This window comes from Trachypithecus francoisi, unplaced genomic scaffold, assembly GCF_009764315.1.
Source record: "Trachypithecus francoisi isolate TF-2019V2 unplaced genomic scaffold, Tfra_2.0 Lachesis_group12, whole genome shotgun sequence".
In the NCBI taxonomy this organism is placed as follows: Eukaryota; Metazoa; Chordata; class Mammalia; order Primates; family Cercopithecidae; genus Trachypithecus; species Trachypithecus francoisi.
In genome coordinates, this window is record NW_022681457.1 from 83,512,523 (window position 1) to 83,531,869 (window position 19,347).

At 46.1% G+C, this 19,347-nt stretch overlaps 1 protein-coding gene and 1 long non-coding RNA gene across 28 annotated transcripts in view; one reads left to right on the top strand and one right to left on the bottom strand.

Moving 5' to 3' along the window:
* SCMH1 (Scm polycomb group protein homolog 1) overlaps positions 1–18,664 on the top strand; it is a 246,088-nt gene extending 227,424 nt beyond the window's left edge. For 20 of the 27 annotated variants that reach the window (XM_033226890.1, XM_033226873.1, XM_033226896.1 and 17 more), the window contains 4 exons: positions 8,736–8,915; positions 11,676–11,741; positions 17,166–17,308; positions 17,574–18,664. In XM_033226890.1, coding sequence (XP_033082781.1) covers positions 8,736–8,915; positions 11,676–11,741; positions 17,166–17,308; positions 17,574–17,699 — 515 coding nt within the window. In that variant the 3' untranslated portion in view covers positions 17,700–18,664. Of the gene's footprint in view, positions 1–8,735; positions 8,916–11,621; positions 11,742–17,165; positions 17,309–17,573 lie in introns of those variants that run through there. The other 7 variants (XM_033226886.1, XM_033226885.1, XM_033226878.1 and 4 more) reach the window with 3 other exon arrangements.
* LOC117092785 lies at positions 9,100–15,738 on the bottom strand. The gene is made up of 3 exons (XR_004440918.1): positions 14,752–15,738; positions 11,598–12,183; positions 9,100–11,395 (listed from the first exon to the last, which is right to left on the bottom strand). It is a non-coding gene; the product is annotated as an uncharacterized LOC117092785 (long non-coding RNA).
* Positions 18,665–19,347: the final 683 nt, after the last annotated feature.

Consider the following 19,347-nt stretch of genomic DNA (forward strand, 5'->3'; position numbering starts at 1 on the left):
GAGTGGGGGACAGGGCTAGCAGCAGCACCTGCAGGGGCCCAGGCCTTCAGAACTACTGGCCTGGCACCTACTATCCAGAGGTCTGCTTTTCTGTCCCTTACCTTTGCCATATTTGAGACTTTTCAGCCTCCTCTCATCTACTTTTTCTTCAGGATCTTGTTTTCTGTCTCTAGTATTACTCCTATTTCCTCTAGATCCTTATCCCTAGATAAAAGGTGGTTCGCAATCCCCCTTCTGAGTTTCAGACTGCATGTGGAGCCACCGAGAAGTCACAGAATGTCTCCTAGTGTGAACCTGGCAGCAAAGGCCTAACACAGATCTCCCTTGCCAGCAGGAAGGTTTAGTCTCAGGCTACAGATTGAGAAATGTGCTTCTTGGTGATTGGCCATCTATTCTTTCCTTTGGCACATGGCCCTAACTTCCAGCACTGCCAGTCTAGCAAGTCAATTCAAGTTCCTGCTATTTCTAACTCAGCTGGAAAGTAACTTTCTTAGTTAACATACCAGACCCACAATGGGAAAGCAGATGCCACGTGGCCAGATCAGTGACTAAGTACTTCCGAGAGAGATTAAAGATTCAATGGAACTCTCATCTCTCATCTGGAACCCAGGACACAGAAGAAGGGAGGGAAGAAAAGCTCAGCCTTAAACATAGCAAGGTAGGTCATTACTGAGAGGGAGGAAAGGCCCTTAAAAAAGCCCTGCAGATTGTGTCCTGAGCAGAGAAATAGGGGTGCTGTCAGTGTGGGCGCTGTGCTGTCTGTTGATGGGAGGGCACAAATCTGAAAGGTGTCTTTTCCAACCTTCCTCTACACAAACAAGTCTTGTTTCCACACTGCCTTCCCTGGTGTCTTTTCATCACAGTCTTAACAGAATCACCTCCGATAAAAGCACTGCTTCTAGAGAATGTGCCCAGGGAAGTGACTGTTCCCCCATTCCCCTTCCCCCTTTCCCTCATAGATTCTTCTGTACCCAAATCCGTATTGCTTATGTGACTTGCAAGCAGGTCAAAAAGATACCTGAATTTTAAATACTGTTTGTGGGGGCCAGACCATCTGATCCCTGCAGCCATTTCTGTGATCCCCTGGCTGATCCTTTTCTGTGGAGGGAACTTCTCCTCACCTAACCCATGCTAGATTGCTTTCTTTCAGTACCAGAGTCTCTGAGAATAGAAAAAGGCATTTTGACTTGCAGTTAGAATGCTGCACTGGGAGTCTGGACTGGGCATGGTAGAGCTGGTACAGACAAAGGCAAGTTGTTAAATACCTCCAGTTAGGCATTCAGGAACTCTGATCTACATTTCAGATGTGAAAATTAGGCCTACCTGGGATTCTGAAAGAAGGGATGCATGAATGGGGGTAGCATATCCATTAGTGTAGCTGCTAGTTTAAAAAGAGATTTCTCTAAGAAATAGGAACTCCGAATTCTTAAATGGAATGCCATCATTAAGAAGTGAGAGAAATATACTGGTAGCAGCATTCAGAGACTGGTAGGGATGTACCTCATGGGCCTGCAGTCCCAAAAGTGGTTTGGGACTGGGGTATAACCTTTCCTGGGAATTCTGCCCCAATTTACATCTCTCTGATTCAGCCACTAGATAAGAGGAAGCAAACTTAAGCCAGACTCTTCTTGCCTCACCAGCTAAGAGAAACAAAGACCAAGGTATCACATTCTACCATTGGCTGCTACCTCTCCCTTCCCCATTTTCAGACAGATTGAGCCCACTTTTTGTGTCCTCCTCTGCTCTTAAGCTGTTTCTCATCATGGGTGCTCCGCAACTTGTCTGCTCTCACTCTAGTTTCTATTTGCTTCCCTGAAATTAGCCTTTAACTATGCCCAGACAAGCCAGAGCCTTGCCTAAACTTCTAATTCCTCTGTGCTTCTTAGTGTATCCTTTCTGCCTGCCTGCCTGTCTGCCTACCTTCCTGCCTGCCTGCCTGCCTTACTGACCCTTTGCCCCACCTCTGATCTTATCATTTCCTGTGTTTTTCTGATTAGTTACCCAAACCTCTGCCAAAGAGCTCAATCTGTACAAGAGCTGTCTTTTGCTTTGCCCTTTGGATCTGGTATTTATGACTCCTGCCCTTCTGCCTGGCTACACGTTTCTACTAGACATCCATAGGTACCACCTCTGTTATCTGGGTGCTTATTGGCCCTCTCCCTTTCCTGTAGCCTTGCCTCCAAACTACCCTACCACTTACAGTCCTGGCCCAACTGACCATGCACTTCCGATATAGCAGGTAGTCACCCAAAGCTCAGGGAGATTTCATATCCCATTAAGCTTTCCTACCTAAGTTGAGACTATTACTTTTTTTCTCCAATATTTTATTTTAAAAATTTCAAACCTACAGAAAAATTACAAAAATAGAACAATAAGCAACCATAAATTCTTTGCCTACCTTTACCACTTAACTTTTTGCAGTATTTACTGTTTCTCCTAACTATATATACACATATAAATATACATACTTGTTGAATACCTGTGTATTTAAAATACGTTTTTCATTTACTGAACCATTTGAGAATTAACTGCAGATGAGAGATTTTATCCTTAAATACTTTTGTGTTTATCTCCTAAGAATAAGGAACATAATAGTATTATTATGATTGAGAAATTTAACATAAATAAAAACTAATGAGGCCAGGCACGGTGGCTCACGCCTGTAATCCCAGCACTTTGGGAGGCCAAGGCGGGCAGATCATGAGATCAGGAGATCAAGACTATCCTGGCTAACACAGTGAAACCCCATCTCTACTAAAAATACAAAAACTTAGCCAGGCGTGGTGGCGGGCGCCTGTAGTCCCAGCTACTCGGGAGGCTGAGGCAAGAGAATAGCGTGAACCCAGGAGGTGGAGCTTGCAGTGAGCAGCGATTGCGCCACTGCACTCCAGCCTGGGCGACAGAGCGAGACTCCATCTCAAAAAGAAAAAAATTAATGAAATTTAACATTAATAAAATACTACTAGGCACCAGCCGGGCCAACATGGTGAAATCCTGTATCTACTAAAAATTCAAAAATTAGCTGGGCGTGGTGGTGCACGCCTATAATCCCAGCTACTCGGGAGGCTGAAGCAGGAAAATCGCTTGAACCCAGGAGGCGGAGGTTGCAGTGAGCCAAGAGTGTGCCACTGCACTCCAGCCTGGGCAACAAAGTGAGACTCCATCTCCAAAATAATAATAATAAATAAATAAAATACTACTAGCTATTATGTAGTTATATATGTAGTTTATATATGTTAGAATTTCCCCCGTTATATAGTTATATATGTTAGAATTTCCCCCAGTTGTCACACCAATGTCCTTTATAGCTGTTTTTTCCTAATCCAGGATTCAATAAAGGATCATCCACTGCATTTAATTCTCCTGTCTCTTTAGTTTCCTTTATCTAGAACAGTTATCCAGCGCTTTTTTTTTTCTATCTTTCACGACATGACATTGGCATTTTGAATAATCCAGGCCAGTTGTTTTACTTTAGGTCACCAAATATTTACAAATACTTACTCTGTGCCCAATTCTATACTAGACTCTAGGGAGACAGAGGTGAGACAGACTCCATCCCTGCACTCAAAGAGCTGAGACAGGGAAAGATATGTGAACATGTATGTGGTCAAAGCAGAGCACAGAGGTACTCTGGCCCAGCAAAGCATGATGAGCAAGGAGTACAGTGAAAGAAGTCAAGGGAGGATTCCTGGGGGAGGTGATGTCAGAGCAGAGTCTCTTCTTCAGAACTATACATGTGGCTGGATCAAGTTAAGAGGCTGGTGAAGACTAAGTAAAAGAAGCCCAGCTGGGCACAGTGGTTAACGCCTGTAATCCCAGCACTTTAGGAGGCCAAGGCAGGTGGATCACCTGAGGTTGGGAGTTCGAGACCAACCTGGCTAACAAGGTGAAACCCTGTCTCTACTAATAATACAAAAATTAGCTGGGCGTGGTGGTGCATGCCTGTAATCCCAGCTACTCGGGAGGCTGAGGCAGGAGAATCGCTTGAACCTGGGAGGCGGATGTTGCAGTGAGCTGAGATTGCGCCATTGCACTCCAGCCTGGGCGATAGAGCGAAACTCTGTCTCAAAAAAAAAAAAAGTGTATTTTTTTATCACCCTAAGAAATACTGAGAATGGTGAAAAAGATATTGTCCCTACCTTCAGTATTAGGGACAATATGAACATGTATGTGATCAAAACAGAGCACAGAGGTACTCTGGCCCAGCAAGGCATGATGAGCCAGGAGTACGGTGAAAGAAGAGGTCAAGGGAAGATTCCTAGGGGAGGTGAGATCAGAGCAGAACTATGCATGTGACTAGATCAAATAAGTGGCTAGTGAAGACTAAGTAAAAGAGGCCCGGCCGGGTGCAGTGGCTCAGTATGAGGCAGAAGATTGTATTGATTTCACTGGTCCCAGTGACTATTAAGTTTAGCTGTAACTGAAATCTACCCAGCATTAAACTCCGAGTCTGCTGTTTTAGGATTCTCAGGTTCCTCTCTGTTAGAGGAAGTGGTTCATTGCCCATGACAATGGTACCTTGTGCCTTTCTTTCCAGTTGTCAACCCGGTCTTCTGAGTTAGTTATAAACTGCCAGAATCCCAAGATTCACAGTGGTTAAAGCCAAATAAAAACTGAAATATCAGGATGTGCCCTGATCCCCACATAGGTTTCCAACCTAGAATTGTCAGAGTTTTAAGATGATGCAAATGCTTATAATTCACTGAAGCACACTGGCACATGTCCGCTTTTCAGGTGGACCTTCTTGGGACCAGAGCTTAAACTTCAAGGTGTCAGGAAGACCTCCAAGGTTCTCCTCATCCAAAAGAGATGCACCCAATACTGTCTGTCTTAATATCCTGTTTCTTTCCTTTGTTATAATTACAATAGTTGCTAATATTTTTAGCTACCTGTATTTTGTCATCTGCCCCACTATGGTAAATATTCCATGAGTATAGGGACAATATATTTTTCATCATGCTCAGTATCCATCATCCTAACTGTCACATGGTAAGTATTTAATAGTATTTGTTGAAAGAGTAGTAAAGGATGTGGGAAGTAGTTCAGAGAGGGATTTTTTTTTTTTTGTTTAACACTGAGAGTGATTTAAGCATGCACAAGGACTGTGCTATGTCTTTGGGTCCTGCGTTAGTGTAAGAATTTTCTTAGATCAGCATCTCTAGTTCCTTGGTCACTCAGTTCACACCCATAAAGGGGAAAGCTTGGTTATGAGCATGGAATCTTTGCATCTTGGAAGTGGAAAGTACTCTAGGGATGATCTAGTATCTAGCCTAACACATGAGGGTGGTCGTCTGACCTCTGCTTAAATATTCCTGATAACAGGTTTTCTCTATCTTTGGCAATTGATTTTATTGTTGGGCAGTTCTGATTGCTAAAAGGCCCTCCTTTTTTTGTTTTTGTTTTTGTTTTTGTTTTTGTTTGTTTGAGCTGGACTTTCACTCTCGTTGCCCAGGCTGGAGTGCAATGGCGCGATCTCAGCTCACCGCAACCTCCACCTCCCAGGTTCAAGCAATTCTCCTACCTCAGCCTCCTGAGTAGCTGGGATTACAGGCATGTGCCACCACGCCTGGCTAATTTTGTATTTTTAGTAGAGACGGGGTTTCTCCATGTTGGTCAGGCTGATCTCGAACTCCCGACCTCAGGTGATCCACCCGCCTCGGCCTCCCAAAGTGCTGGGATTACAGGCATGAGCCACCGTGCCCAGCCAAAATGCCCTCCTTTTTAAGCTGAAATCTGCCTTCTTACAACTCCTGCCCCCATTCCACTGTCTGTATTCCAAAAGAGCAAATCTACCTCCAGTCCTCTTCTTTTCCCATGACTGCCCATAGGGTGTTTCTCTCCCTCGACTTTTCTCCAGACGATGCCTTCCCAAGGCCTTTCCCCTTTGGGAAACTTAGTCCTCCACCGGGAACTCTAATTGTTAAGGTCAGCTTTGCAATGTGATACTCTGAGAAGAGCTGCTTCTCACTGAAAATACATGCATAAGGGCTAGGTCCTTATCCATCTGTTCACCTCTGCATGTACCATAACTAGTATAGTGGCTGTCACACACACAAAGGGTGCTCAACAAATGTTTGTTTGATCCCACTTGCTCCCATATCTCCAGCATATCAATAGTAAATTTTATACTGACCCTAGGAAGTTTAAGCATTTTTCATCTCCATTTTATAGATGGGCAAAGGAATCCTATAAAAAGGCAGGGATCATTGACTAATCAAGTCTTCCAGCCCCAGTCTTTGACACCTGGGCCAGTGGTTTCAAAGTCTATTTTGTTTTGCCAGTAGAACTCCTTTTTTTTTGTTTTTTTAAAGGTTTTTGGCAAAGGTAAAATTGTGTATGAAATTTGTACACACTCCAGTGCATAAAAATTAAAACCAGAGAAGCTGGGATGAGGCCCATAGCTCTTCTTACTTGGCCTCCCTGTGGAGGGCTCACAGGGCTCTGTAGAACACAGTTTGAAGGTATTGCAGTCTTCAGGCCAGCTGCGGTTCCTCACACCTATAATCCCAACACTTTGGGAGACCAAGGTGGGCAGATCACTTGAAGCCAGGAGTTCAAGACCAGCCTGGCCAACATGGCGAAATCCTATCTCTGCTAAAAATACAAACAAAAAAAAAAATCAGTGGGGCGTGATGGCACGCACCTGTAGTCCCAACTACCTGGGAGACTGAGGCATAAGAATTGCTTGAACGCAGGAGGTGGAGGTTGCAGTGGAGTGCAGTGAGATTGTGCCACTGCATTCCAGTCTGGATGACAGAGTGAGACTCTGTCTCAAAAAAAAAAAAAAAAAAAGTATTTGCAATCTTCTATCCTGGCACTGTCCTACCAAAGAGAGCCTCGTTTGATCAGCCTTGTGAGGATTAGGACTTCCCAGAGCTTTGGAGCATGATGCTTTCAGTATATCTCATTAGGATAAGATTTCATGACTTGCCATCAGTCCAGATTTTCAGACCCTTCAATTCAGAATCTGCGTCTCAGTGTTCTTAGCATTGCTGAAAGGAAGAGACACTGAATGGTTTGCATCAGCACCTGGTAAGCCCCTGGCTTTGTCATCATAATTATTCTTCACATCTGTTAGCTCATGTGAAGCAGACAATACTATCCCCAGTCTTAGCTGAATAAAATGAGAACTAGAAGGGTGAGGTTACCCTGCTGATAAATGCAGAAACTGGATGAAATATTTTTCTTGAACTATCACAGATAGCTTAGATTTGCCACTTCAACTCCGAATGAAATACAAAATAATAATTTTTCACATTCATAAAGTTCATCCCTTTCCATTTTCTCATTTGATGTTCTCAGCATGATAGGGGATGATTTTTCCCCATTTTCCACATGAAGAAGCTGGTGCTTAGAGATGACAAGCTACTTGTCTAGAATCACATACCTAGTGAAAGGCAGGAGTCCAGGTATAGAACCCAGGTCTCCTATATCCTGGATTGGATTCCCATTCATGTCTCAAAATGGGACCCTGCTAGTCATTTTTCCTGGAAAATAGGAATCAGAACCCTCATCTGCAGAAAGGAGGTGGGATATGGCTTAGGTATTATGGACCCTCAAAGACTTATCTTTTCAGAACCACTTCTAGGAAAGGGTTTCAACAATTAGCCTCCTTGATATAAAGGCAAATAGCTGTCTAATCCTAGATTTTACTTTGACCTTATAGTTGCCAAGCAATTTTAGGTAAGTATTAGAAAGCAGTCCTTAAATCCTAAACCATCTTAACATTGAGGACTTACTGTGTGCCAGACAATATGCCCAAAGTTAGTGTTCATCAGAGGCTCCGAACAAATCCCAAGCATTACCTAAACACTTGATGTCTTTGAAAAATGATAAAGGACAGTGTTATGCTCCAGTACTCAAGACACCCTCCACAAGCAGAGAATGCTGTGGCCTGGGCTGAGGAATTGATCTGGTTTGGGTAGAACCCAATCATGAGGAGTCTGCTTCAGGTTCTTTGTACGGTGAAAGGGTGTTGCCACCCGGTATTGGACCATGGGACTGGGTATAGAAACATCAGGGTAAGATTCCCTTTACAAGGAAAGACTTTCATAGCCATTCTTTTCTGATATTCATAAGCTCCTTGGAAGAAAAGGACTTCCCATGTTGTAGATGAGGAGACTAACATTCTCCGAGAAGCACTCTGCTGAATGGCAGAGCCAGATTATACCCCTGATTCTGATCTCCATGCCCAAGCTCACGGCTCATCAACCCCAGATTCCTTGAAGTGTTTCTGTAGAATAGGGCAGATACAAAATGAGAGATGAAACATAGGAGCAGATTCTTTGCAAACAAGCCTTTAACCAAGCATCAAGAAGCATTTCTGACATATCCTGCTGGTTGAGCAGGGTACCTTTTAAAGTACCCTCATCTAAGCAAATGTATCCCAGCTCTAGCATGTTGTGTCTAAGGCAGTCTCTTCCATCCTAGAATAGCTCCATTTGTTTAAGATGTCCCTTATCCAGAAAAAGCATAGGGCATCTAGACCAGAAAAAGCCTCAAAGACCATCTGGTCTAAGAGAAAGAATTTCTAAAGAGACTGAAGTCCAGAGAGTGACACTGAGCTTGACTAAGGTCACCTCATGAGAGCCACAACCATGACTGGTACACAGGCCTCCTGAGTCCCTGCCTAGGGCTTTCTCTTTTGCTGTTGCTTGCTCTGCTCAAACAGGTACCTGGGAGCCAGCACTCTGGCAGTCCTTCTAAGCTCTAACTCTGGTTTTACTGTTTTTCAGGTGAAACCTTTGTCCTGGGGAATAGTCTGGCCCGGTCCTTGGAACCACACTCAGACTCGATGGACTCTGCCTCGAATCCCACCAGCTTTGTCAGCACCTCCCAAAGGCACCGGCCCTTGCTTCCATCCTGTGGCCTCCCACCAAGCACTGCCTCAGCTGTGCGCAGGCTATGCTCCAGGGGTAAGCTTACCAGAGTCCTGGCCCTCTTTCCCTCCCTCACTCTTTCCTTCACTTCCTTCCTGAGCTCTGGGAGGCCAGAGAGGACCTAGTTCTGTTGCCCTCTGCCCGGTGGTGGGACTAGGGGCTGGACTTACTCTTGTGCCTGACCTTGCACCTGGGAGGTAACTGGAGCTCCAGGATTACAAGGAGGAATACCTAACCCAAGCTTGGTGTTCAAGGGACACTTTCTTGAGGAAGTGCTGCTTTGCCTGAGACTGTATAAATGGCCATATCAGGGCTGGTAGAGGAGGGAGAGCTTTCCAGGAAGAGGAGCAACATGAATAAGGGCAAAAGAATAAGAAATAGCACCGATTATACTAGGAACTGCATGCAATTTGGAATTGCTCAACCATAAAGTATAATACTGAGACTCAAAGAGAAAAACCTGGAAAGGTCAGGGCATATATCATAGAAGACCTTAAATGGGCTTTTAATTAGAGGCAAGACAGGTTTGTGTTTTGAATAGATTACTGACTACTGTGTTGAGCATGGATTTGAGGAGGGACAAGACTAGAGAAACCTAAATAAGTTAGGAGGTTACTCGAGTGGGCCAGATCTGAAGTGACAAAGGCCTGGTTTAGGGCAGAGACAGAAGGTTTAGAGAAGAGAGAGTGGATTTGAAAACTGTTCACAAGGTAAATTTAATCAGATTTGAGGATTTCATCAGATGTGAGGAAGAAGGGAGTGAGGACTGTCTCCCAGGTTTCTAGATGTGGTGGCCGGATAGATGGTGGTACCATCCACTGAGAGAGGGAACCCACCATAGAAGAGAAGGAAGGTCGGGGAGCCCATGGTCATGTAGATGACATCTAACAGGCAGTGACTATGCAGATCCAATCCTCAAGGAAGAGTGCTGTGCTGAAGTTAAATATTTAGGAGTCACCAGTGTATAAACAGCAGTTGAAATTTTAGGGTGAATGATACTCACTTCTCAGAAATATGCAGTGAATGAAAATAACAGTTAACCAAAGATGAAGTCCTGGGAACCAACAAAGCTTAGGAGGTGAGAACAGGAAGGCAAGCCCACCAAGGAGAAAAAGGAATATTCAATGTGAAGAAAAATTTAGAAAATTCAAAGTGAGAAGAATCTGATATTGTGGTGGCCAGGACTACAGAGCGTATTTGAAGGAAAGCACAGCATAACAAAATTCTGGCAAAAAAAGGGACTGAGAAACATCTATTGGATTCTACCATTGTGGGTAATTGGTGGATCTTAGCGAAAGCAGCCTTGGTGCTGTGGTGGAGGGGTGAAGGCAGATTGCATTGGGGACTTTGATGAGAAAAAAAGGCTGGTGATGAGTAGGACTCTAAGTCAAAAAAGATCTTTCAGAATGGGAGCCCTTCAAGCACATATGTCAGCAGACAGCTTGCACCTTCCAAAAAGCAACAGTTAAGAATATAGGAAAGAGGAAGAAGTAAGGCCTCAGGAGTGGTGGGATCAAGGGCATAGGCAGAGGCATCAGGTTAAGCCAAAAGGAGGCATACTTTCTCTGAGAAAGGAGGGAAGATTGAGTGTGTCCATCAGTGAATAGAGAAAGGCCTGGTCAGGGAACGGGTTAGGAGGGCTGATAGACTGGACTAGTCTTAAAGAAGATGGGGAAAAATGGACCAAAGAAAAGGGGATGATTTGCAGGAAACCTCAGGGCCCAACTATGCTTGGAGACTAGTTGGCCAGTTTGCAAAAGCTATGGTTTTCTTCTGTGGTTCTTAGCAACCTAGTAGATATGGGATGAGAAAAGACAGCTTGAGAATTAAGGGTTTTTTTTTTTGCTGAGCTAGTAGAGCAAGAGCTGGGAGGAAGGGGGAAGAGTATGTAAAGAAATCAGGAATCAGAGAGAGCAGTTTAAATCATCGACCACTAGATCTGGGAAGGCAGTCAGGATGGGAAGGATACAAGGCTAAATTAGGATAGGGAAAATGGAAAGTTTGACATGCCAAAGAACTTTGTGATATAATGGTTATAGTGGACATAAGTCCCAAGAGAGCTGGAAAGATGGAAGGTTGGGGTCAGAGAATAGGATGCTTAAAATTCTGAAGTGGATTTGTTCCAAGGGATTGCAAGGACCAGACAGTGGTGTTGGCAGTAGGTATTTGGAGTAGAGTGGAGGTGAGAGTCACTGGAGGCATGGTAGCTGAATGGATTGCCTCCAAGGATTAGAGCAGGAGTTGGGGTGGAACAGTGGGTAGTGAGCTGAGTAACAAAAAGTCTTCATTTACCAAGGGGTAGAAATCCAGATATCTGTGAGTAACAGTGAGAAGGAAGAGCCAATGGTTGGGTACATGTTTGGCCTCCGAAGAACATGAGCTTTCATAGGAGGATGGTCTAGAAGCAGCAGTAGGGAGCCAGGAGAATGTAACTTCCACACCCTGATTCCAGCCTCCTCTAGCCCAGGGACACATGAATGAGGTGTGAAAGTATAGGAAGACTCCATTAGCAAAGCCTGCAATGAAAAAAAGTCACCTCAGCGGAGAGAGAGCTTTCAGGAAGGCTGAGTCATGGGAAGAAGCCTGTGATGCCCCTCCCCCTCCCCTAACCCAACAGGGCAGCAAAATGGAATCTAAAGGGGTCTCAAGTAGAGGCAGAGCTGAGGGCTGATTCTAGCCTCGGCTCCCTTGCCTTGAGACTTGGGTCAGTCATCTCACCTCTCAGGTCTTCCTCACATGCAGAATGTTCCTCATGTGCATACTGGAGATGGTGACACCAACCTGGTCTTTCCACAGGAGTGTTAAAAGGATCAAATGAAAGAAGGGATATGGAATCATTTTGGAAACTAAATCGTTCCCCAGGTATGAGGGGAGTTACTGTTATTTTTATCTTCCCCAAGGCCCTGTTTCTGAGAAGAGTACTTTGTGATAGGCTGCCCTCCTGGCACTGGCCTCAGATGGTACTGTTGTTCCCTAGGCATCTCCTCTCTTCCTTGGAAACACACCATGAGTCTGTCTGCCAGGTCATTGTATAAATCTCTTTGCAGCCTGATGGTCTTCATTAGGCTATGAAAAGATTCATTCGGCTGGCCCTAGAATTGTCTTAAAGAATTTGGATGTTGAGTCTGTTTCCACTCTTACTGCATTAACCAGGATGATTAGGCATGAGCTTGTTAGTTGGCCTCTTGTGGGTGTGCCTCACCTTCCTTAGTCATGCTCAGACTGAGACAACAAGCCCTCCTTGAAGAGGAAGTGCCAGCTGTACACGTTGAGGGGCGATGGGGAGAGCTTTGCCGTAGGCTGTCTGCAGAGGGAATAGGAAAAGACAGGGCCAGTCACTTCCTCTCTCTTTTCACTGAGTGCCCTCCCCTCTGAACTAAAGATGGTGATGACACCTCCTTCAAGGGCTATTTTAAAGGTCAAATGAGTTGACAATGGTGGGGGTTCTTTATAATTTATAGAATATTGTTCATATATCAGGTCACTTTTTACCATTGCCACCCTGGTAGTTCATGCCACAGTGGTCTCTTGCCTGGATTGTCATAATGGCCTTTTTTTTTTTTTTTTTTTTTTTTAAATAGTGTCTCTCACTCTGTCACCCAGGCTGGAGTACAGTGGCTCAATCATGGCTCATTGCAGCCTCAACCTCCTGGGCTCAAGCAATCTTCCTCTCAAGCTACCTTCCAAGTAGCTGGGACTACAGGCATGCACCACCACACCCAGCTAAGTTTTTGCAGAGACAGAGTTTTGCCATGTTGCCCAGGCTGGTCTCAAACTCCTGGGCTCAAGCAGTCTGCCCGCCTCAGCCTCCCAGAGTGCTGGGATTACAGGCATGAGCCACTGTGCCTGGCTTAATAGCCTCCTTCTTCTTCTTTTTTTTTTTTTTTTTGGAGACAGAGTCTCACTGTGTCGCCCAGGCTGGAGTGCAGTGGCACAATCTTGGCTCACTGCAACCTCCACCTTCTGGGTTCAAGCGATTCTCCTGCCTCAGCCTCCCAAGTAGCTGGGATTACAGGCGCCCGCCACGCCCTGCTAATTTTTTGTATTTTTAGTAGAGATGGGGTTTCACCATGTTGGCCAGGCTGGCCTCAAACTCCTGACCTCATGATTTGCCCACCTCGGCCTCCCAAAGTGCTGGGATTACAGGCGTGAGCCACCATGCCTGGCCAATAGCCTCCTTAACTGGTCTCTTCACGTCCCCCTGAAGTCTGTTACCAACATAGATAATGAGAGTGATCCTCCTCATTGCAAGTTGGTTCATGTAACTCCTGTGCTCAAAACCTACCTGTTTCACTCAGAAAAGCCAGTGGTTTTCCATGGTATACAGGGTCCTCTGTTATCTTCACTGCCACTTCTCTCCTCTTCCTCAACACACACATCCATGCCTCTCAGTGTTATTTTGTACCACTTTCTCCCTCATTCACTTTCTTCTGACACATTGGCCTTCCTGCTAAATCCTACATGTGCTATTTGCTCTTCTGCCTCAAGGTCTGCTCAAATTTCGTCATTTCGGAGATGTCTCTCCTAATCACCATATAAATTAGCAACTTCCTACCACCTGCCCTCATGGAGTTTATATTCTAGAGGGAGTAGGCTGACAGACAAGCATATAAATATATAGTAGTATTAAATATGTGAGTCATCTTAGTCCATTTGGGCTGCTGTCACAAAGTACCATGAACTGGGTGGCTTATAAACAACAACGTGTTTCTCACAGTCCTGGAGACTGGGAAGTCTAAGATCAAGGCACCAGCAGATTTGGTGTCTGATGAGGACCCACTTCCTGGTTCACAGACAGCCATCTTCTCACTATAACCGTGTACAGCCAAAGGGGCAAGGGAGCTTTCTGCAGCCTGTTTGATAAGAGTACTAAACTCATTCATGAGGGCTCTGTCCAGAGGTCCCACCTCCTAATATATATCACCATATCCTACCTCAGCCTCCTGAGTAGCTAGGACCGCAGGTGTACGCCACCATTCTTGGCCAATTTTTAATTTTTTTGTAGAGTTGGTGGGGGGGGGGGCTCTAATATATATCACCATGTGGGTGGGGAGGGGTAGGATTTTTCAACATAGGAATGTTGAGGGGATACATATTCAGTCAATAGCGTGTGTGTATTTATATATACTATCATATAATATGTGTGTATACTATCATGTGTGTATGTATAGATGATACCTAGCTTCTGATTAGAGGAATTAGCTAAGATGGTCCAAGAAGGACACATTCTTGCATATACACTCTCTCCCCATATCTTCTCTCTGTTCTCCAGAATCTCTGCACTTGGTTTCTCTCTTAGCATCACAGTAGACTTTTAAGATGGGGAGAAGTGAATGGCTCACAGAGGCCCCTCCAGCTTTCCATCTATTAACACCTCCAAAAAGCCACTGGGATTTCTGTGACTCTAAGCAGCCCCTGCTGGCTCTAGCATACCTGTCCCCTGGTCTAGTCAGTGCCCAACTATAAGCTTGAAAAGACAATATGCTAGAATCTCTGCTCTAAAAGGGGCTGGGCTGAGCTGGGCTGAGCTGGGCTGGGCTGGGCCGGGCTGGGCTGGGCCAGGCCAGACAAAGTGTACTTTGACTTTTTAGACCTGGGACCCAGAATGAAGACAAATGGGAGGAGATTCTCAGCCTTTGCAGGAGAGAGTTAAATATTAGGCCCTTCTACTTTAACAGGTGTGTGTGGTGGGGGGTTGTTTATTGTTTGTTTGTTTTTGAGACAGGGTCTTACTGTCACCCAGGCTGGAGTACAGTGGCATGATCATAGCTCACTGTTAACCTTGAACTCCCGGACTAAAGCCATCCTCACACCTCAGCTTCCTGAGTAGCTGGGACTATACTAGACCACCATACCCAGCTGATTTTTTTACTTGTTTTGTAGAGACAGGGTCTTGCAATGTTGCCCAGGCTGGTCTCAAACTCCTGGCCTCAAGCAATCTTCTTTGCCCGCCCAAAGTGCTGGGATTCCAGCGTGAGCCACTGTGCCCAGTGTCCAGGTGTGTGTTAGCTCTGCCACTTGAGGTTGAGGAGAACAGGTAGTTTGCAACAAGGCACCTCTGGATGCTGCAGATATAGACATGAGCAAGGCAAGGACCCTGCCTCAAAAGAGACATAGTCTGATTGGAGAGAAAGAAAAATATACAAGTAACTATTATCTGTGATCATTCATTTATCTAACAGATGTGTTTGAACATCTACTGTGGCAGACCAGGCACTCTTTTATGTGTCAGCAGCATAGCAGGGAACAAGAGACAGCTTACATTGTATAGGGAGGAGACAGATAAGAAACATAAAATAAATTAGTCCATGAAATTATTTTATATAACGATATGTACTGTGGTGGAAAAAAAAAAAAAAAAACTAGGGTAATTGGATTGTAAAGAACTGTGTGCGGAATTGAGCATTTTTACAAGGAGATCAGGGAAGGCCTCTCTGTGGAATCAATATTTGAGGTAAGACCCAAATGTTGAGAAGTCAGGCATGAAAAGATTTGGGGAAACAGCATTCCAGACAGAGGAAATTGCACGTCAAAGGATAAATGCTTGGCTTATTCAAGAAGCAGAAAGAAGGCTAGTGTGTTTGAAGCACGGTGAATAAGGGGTAAGTTGCGGGCAGGGGTTGCAGAGTGAAATGAGGCCGAAGGTAGGAAGGCTCAGCTGATGGAGTGCCTCATAGACACTGGAAAGCACAGGAGGGAATTCAGATTTCATTTCATGTGCAAAGGGAGGCCACTGCATTGAGTTTTTAGAAGGGGTTGACATGGTTCAATTACTGCTCTTTTTGTTTTTGTTTCTTTTGAGACAGGGTCTCGCTCTGTCACCTAGGCTGGACTGCAATGGCGCGATCACAGCTCACTGCAGCCTGGAACTCCTGGGATCAAACCATCCTCCTGCCTCAGCCTTCTGAGTAGCTAGGACTATAAGCATGTGCCACCATACCAGCTAATTTTTAAAAATTTTTTGTAGAGATGGGGATCTTGCTTTATTGCCCAAGCTGGTCTTGAACTCCTGGGCTCAAGCAGTCCTCCCATGTCAGCATCCCAAAGTGCTGGGGTTATGGGCGTGAGCCACGATGCGCGGCCTAATCATTGCTTTGTAAAGACTCCTTTACCACTTCATGGAGAAGAGAGATTACTAGCGTGGTGTGATGGGGGAAAATGGGCACAGAATGATCTGTAACCAAGAATATACTAAATCCTTTGTGAGATCATTTATTTCAGTATTAGACCAGAAAAGTTTCATAGAGGAACTGATCTTTGAAGCCTAGCTGAGTTCGAGTTTGCCCAAAGAAAATCAGAAATTGAAGGGAGAGAAGGGGACAGATTCCAAGCAGAGAGAAAAAAAAACATGTAAAAGATCTCTGACAGATGATGGTCAAAATACAGAGATCCCAAATCCCACAGGGGAGACAGGAGGCGTTATATCTGAGTCAAATTTGAGATGAAAGCTCCAAGCAAAACACTAAATTAACATTGAGATTCCTGGCGGCCAAAGCAAAAACTTTTCTGGCTGGGCGCGGTGGTTCACGCCTGTAATCCCAGCACTTTGGGAGGCCGAGGCAGGCAGATCACTTGAGGTCAGGAGTTCACGACCAGCCTGGCCAACATGGTGAAACCCTGTCTCTACTAATAATACAAAAATTAGTGCATGCCTGTAATCCCAGCTACTCAGGAGGCTGAGGCAGGACAATCGCTTGAACCTGGGAGGCAGAAGTTGCAGTGAGCTGAGATGGCGCCACTGCACTCCAGCCCCTGGGTGACAGAGCGAGACTCCATCTCAGAAAAATAAACCAAAAAACTGTCTTCTGCCTTAGTGTATCAGGCTGTAATGAGGCCACCTACTCTCCAGGCCTTGGAAAAGAATCCAGGGTATTTTTTGCCCACGTGCCAAGGATTTGTCTCTAATCTTACCAGGCTACCAGTCTCTCTAGAAATGGTCTCCCAGAGCCAAGGCAAAAACAGCCCCACTCACCAGTCCCCCCAAGGCACCCAAATAGTCCCCTTACCATGTTGGTACCACTGTCTCAGGTTTGGGCTGAATCATAGCCTCAATGCAAAATTTCTTCTGGCCATTTCCAAAAATCAGATCTACCCTTAAAAAACAAAGATTTGACTTTCCCTTTGTGAGGAAACACTTCCCTCCCTCGGCTATCTCCAGTTCCTCAGCTCATGGTCTAGCACTGCTGTGAGCATCACCTAGAAGGCCACTGAGCTGTGCCAAGAAGAGTGGTGGGGATTTACAAACCAGTCCCCGCCCGTTATAGTAGGTGCCCTCCTGTCCTGCAGGGTCGGACCGATACCTGGAGAGCCGGGATGCCTCTCGACTGAGTGGCCGGGACCCCTCCTCATGGACAGTTGAGGACGTGATGCAGTTTGTCCAGGAAGCTGATCCTCAGCTTGGACCCCACGCTGACCTCTTTCGCAAACACGTAGGTGCTCCTGCCTGACCTCTCAGTAGGAACATGTGTGGAGAGCCTCACCTGGTGGGGACAGTAGGAGATGTCTGGGGAGGAGGGATGCTTAGAGACAAAGGTTGAAGAGAACAGGTAGGCTTCAGCGTCACAGCAGGTGAACTGGACACCCATGTGGCAGGCACTTCCCAGGATGGCCTATAATCAGAACCTGGGGTGGTCAGACCAACCAGGACTCTGATGGCACCTCCCCTCCACTTCTGCCCACCTCCCCACCCCCCAGGAGATCGATGGCAAGGCCCTGCTGCTGCTGCGCAGTGACATGATGATGAAGTACATGGGCCTGAAGCTGGGGCCTGCGCTCAAGCTCTCCTACCACATTGACCGGCTGAAGCAGGGCAAGTTCTGAACTGGGAGAGGCAGCCTAGACAACCAAGTGGTCAGCAGGTGGGGGCATTCTTCTAGGAATGAGGGGCATCAGCCCACCCCAGGCACCTCAGTGGGGTTCCGGGCCACCTCAGGACTCCAAGAGGCTATGTGGAGGCACCAGTCCTAGCCACAGCTGCCATGATATGTCCTTCCATGAAGGACTGAGGAGGGAGAGTGGGGATCCAGGGCTGGTGCTGCTCTTCCCTCAGCTCTGCCAGGGATCTAAGGTCCCTCTATTTATTTCTTAAGCTTGGCTGGCCTCTCAACCAGGAGTTTAGGCTGAATGCCTTCGAAGTGATGGAGGAAAAGGCCAACTTTGTCCTGGTCTTGCTGTGGCACCCCACCACCCCACAGCTCCTACCTTCTCATCAGATTCCCCTGAATCCAAACTCATGGTGCAAACCTCTACCTTTTTACAAAAAGATCTTATTGTTAATTTATTGTTTCTGGCACTTGGGCAAACCCTGTAGTTAATACTCCTTCCACACTAGACACTGGGTTTCAGGAGGAGGGAGACTGCCCTGCCTTGATCCCAGAGAGGCCCTCTCCAGATAGGCGTGGCCCCTCTTCAGAGGACCCTGAAGTGGAGAGTCCCATAAAGCCTTGACCACATCACTCCGTATGGGGAGAAGTATCCCTGTCACCTTCTCCTCTCTTCATGGGGCCCTTCTGCAGCCCTAGGCCTCATCTGTGGGAAGGGAGTCCCTGGCCCATACTGCCCCCACCACAGCTCCTTGCCCTGGCCAGAACTGCTGTTGAAGAAGATCAGGCCGGATGATCTTAGGCCAAGAAGGCCCTAAGGGGGATGGGAGGGCAGGTTTTCCAGGCTGGAGTCCACCCACTCCGCTGTCCATATGCTTCCTTGTAAGCAAGTCAGCAGCACAGCTGCCATCTGGACTTATTTTATGTCAATCTGTTTATAAATAAAAACCAATATAGATACCAGTGTCTTTTTAATCAGTTAACAGCCAAATTACTATGCATTCATTAGACCAGTCATTCCCCTTCTCTTGGTCTTAGTTTTCTCATATATAAAACGAGGCTGGGTGCACTGGCTCATGCCAGTAATCTCTGCACTTTGGGAGGCCAAGGTGGGAGGGTCTCTTGAACTCAGGAGTTTGAGACCAGCCTGGGCAACATGGTGAAACCCCAGCTCTACAAAAACATACAAAAATTAGCCTGCCATGGTGGCGCATACCTGTAGTCCCAGCTGCTTGGGGAGCCGAGGTGAGGGGATGGCTTGAGCCTAGGAGATCGAGGCTGCAGTGAGCCATATCCGTACCACTGTACTCCAGCCTAGGTGACAATTTGAGACCCCGTCTCAAATAAATAAAATGGTAGAGCTTGGACAAAATGATTCCTAAGTGTCCTTCTAATTCCAGCAGTCCCTAAAGAACAGGTGGTCTTCCAAATGCCTACCAGAGCCCCAGCATCACATAGGCCCCTTGGAAAGTTAGTATGTGAATCCAGTTTCCACCCTCAAAGGGCTTTGCTGTGGTGCAGCTAGACAGTAGTAAGCACAGCAGCTATGCAAAGCCACAGCAGGAAGGAGCAATCTTAGGTCAGCAACTCCTACAAGCCTCCGTGGCTGGGCATGTCTTCACCCATATAGGGTGGGGAAAGATGCA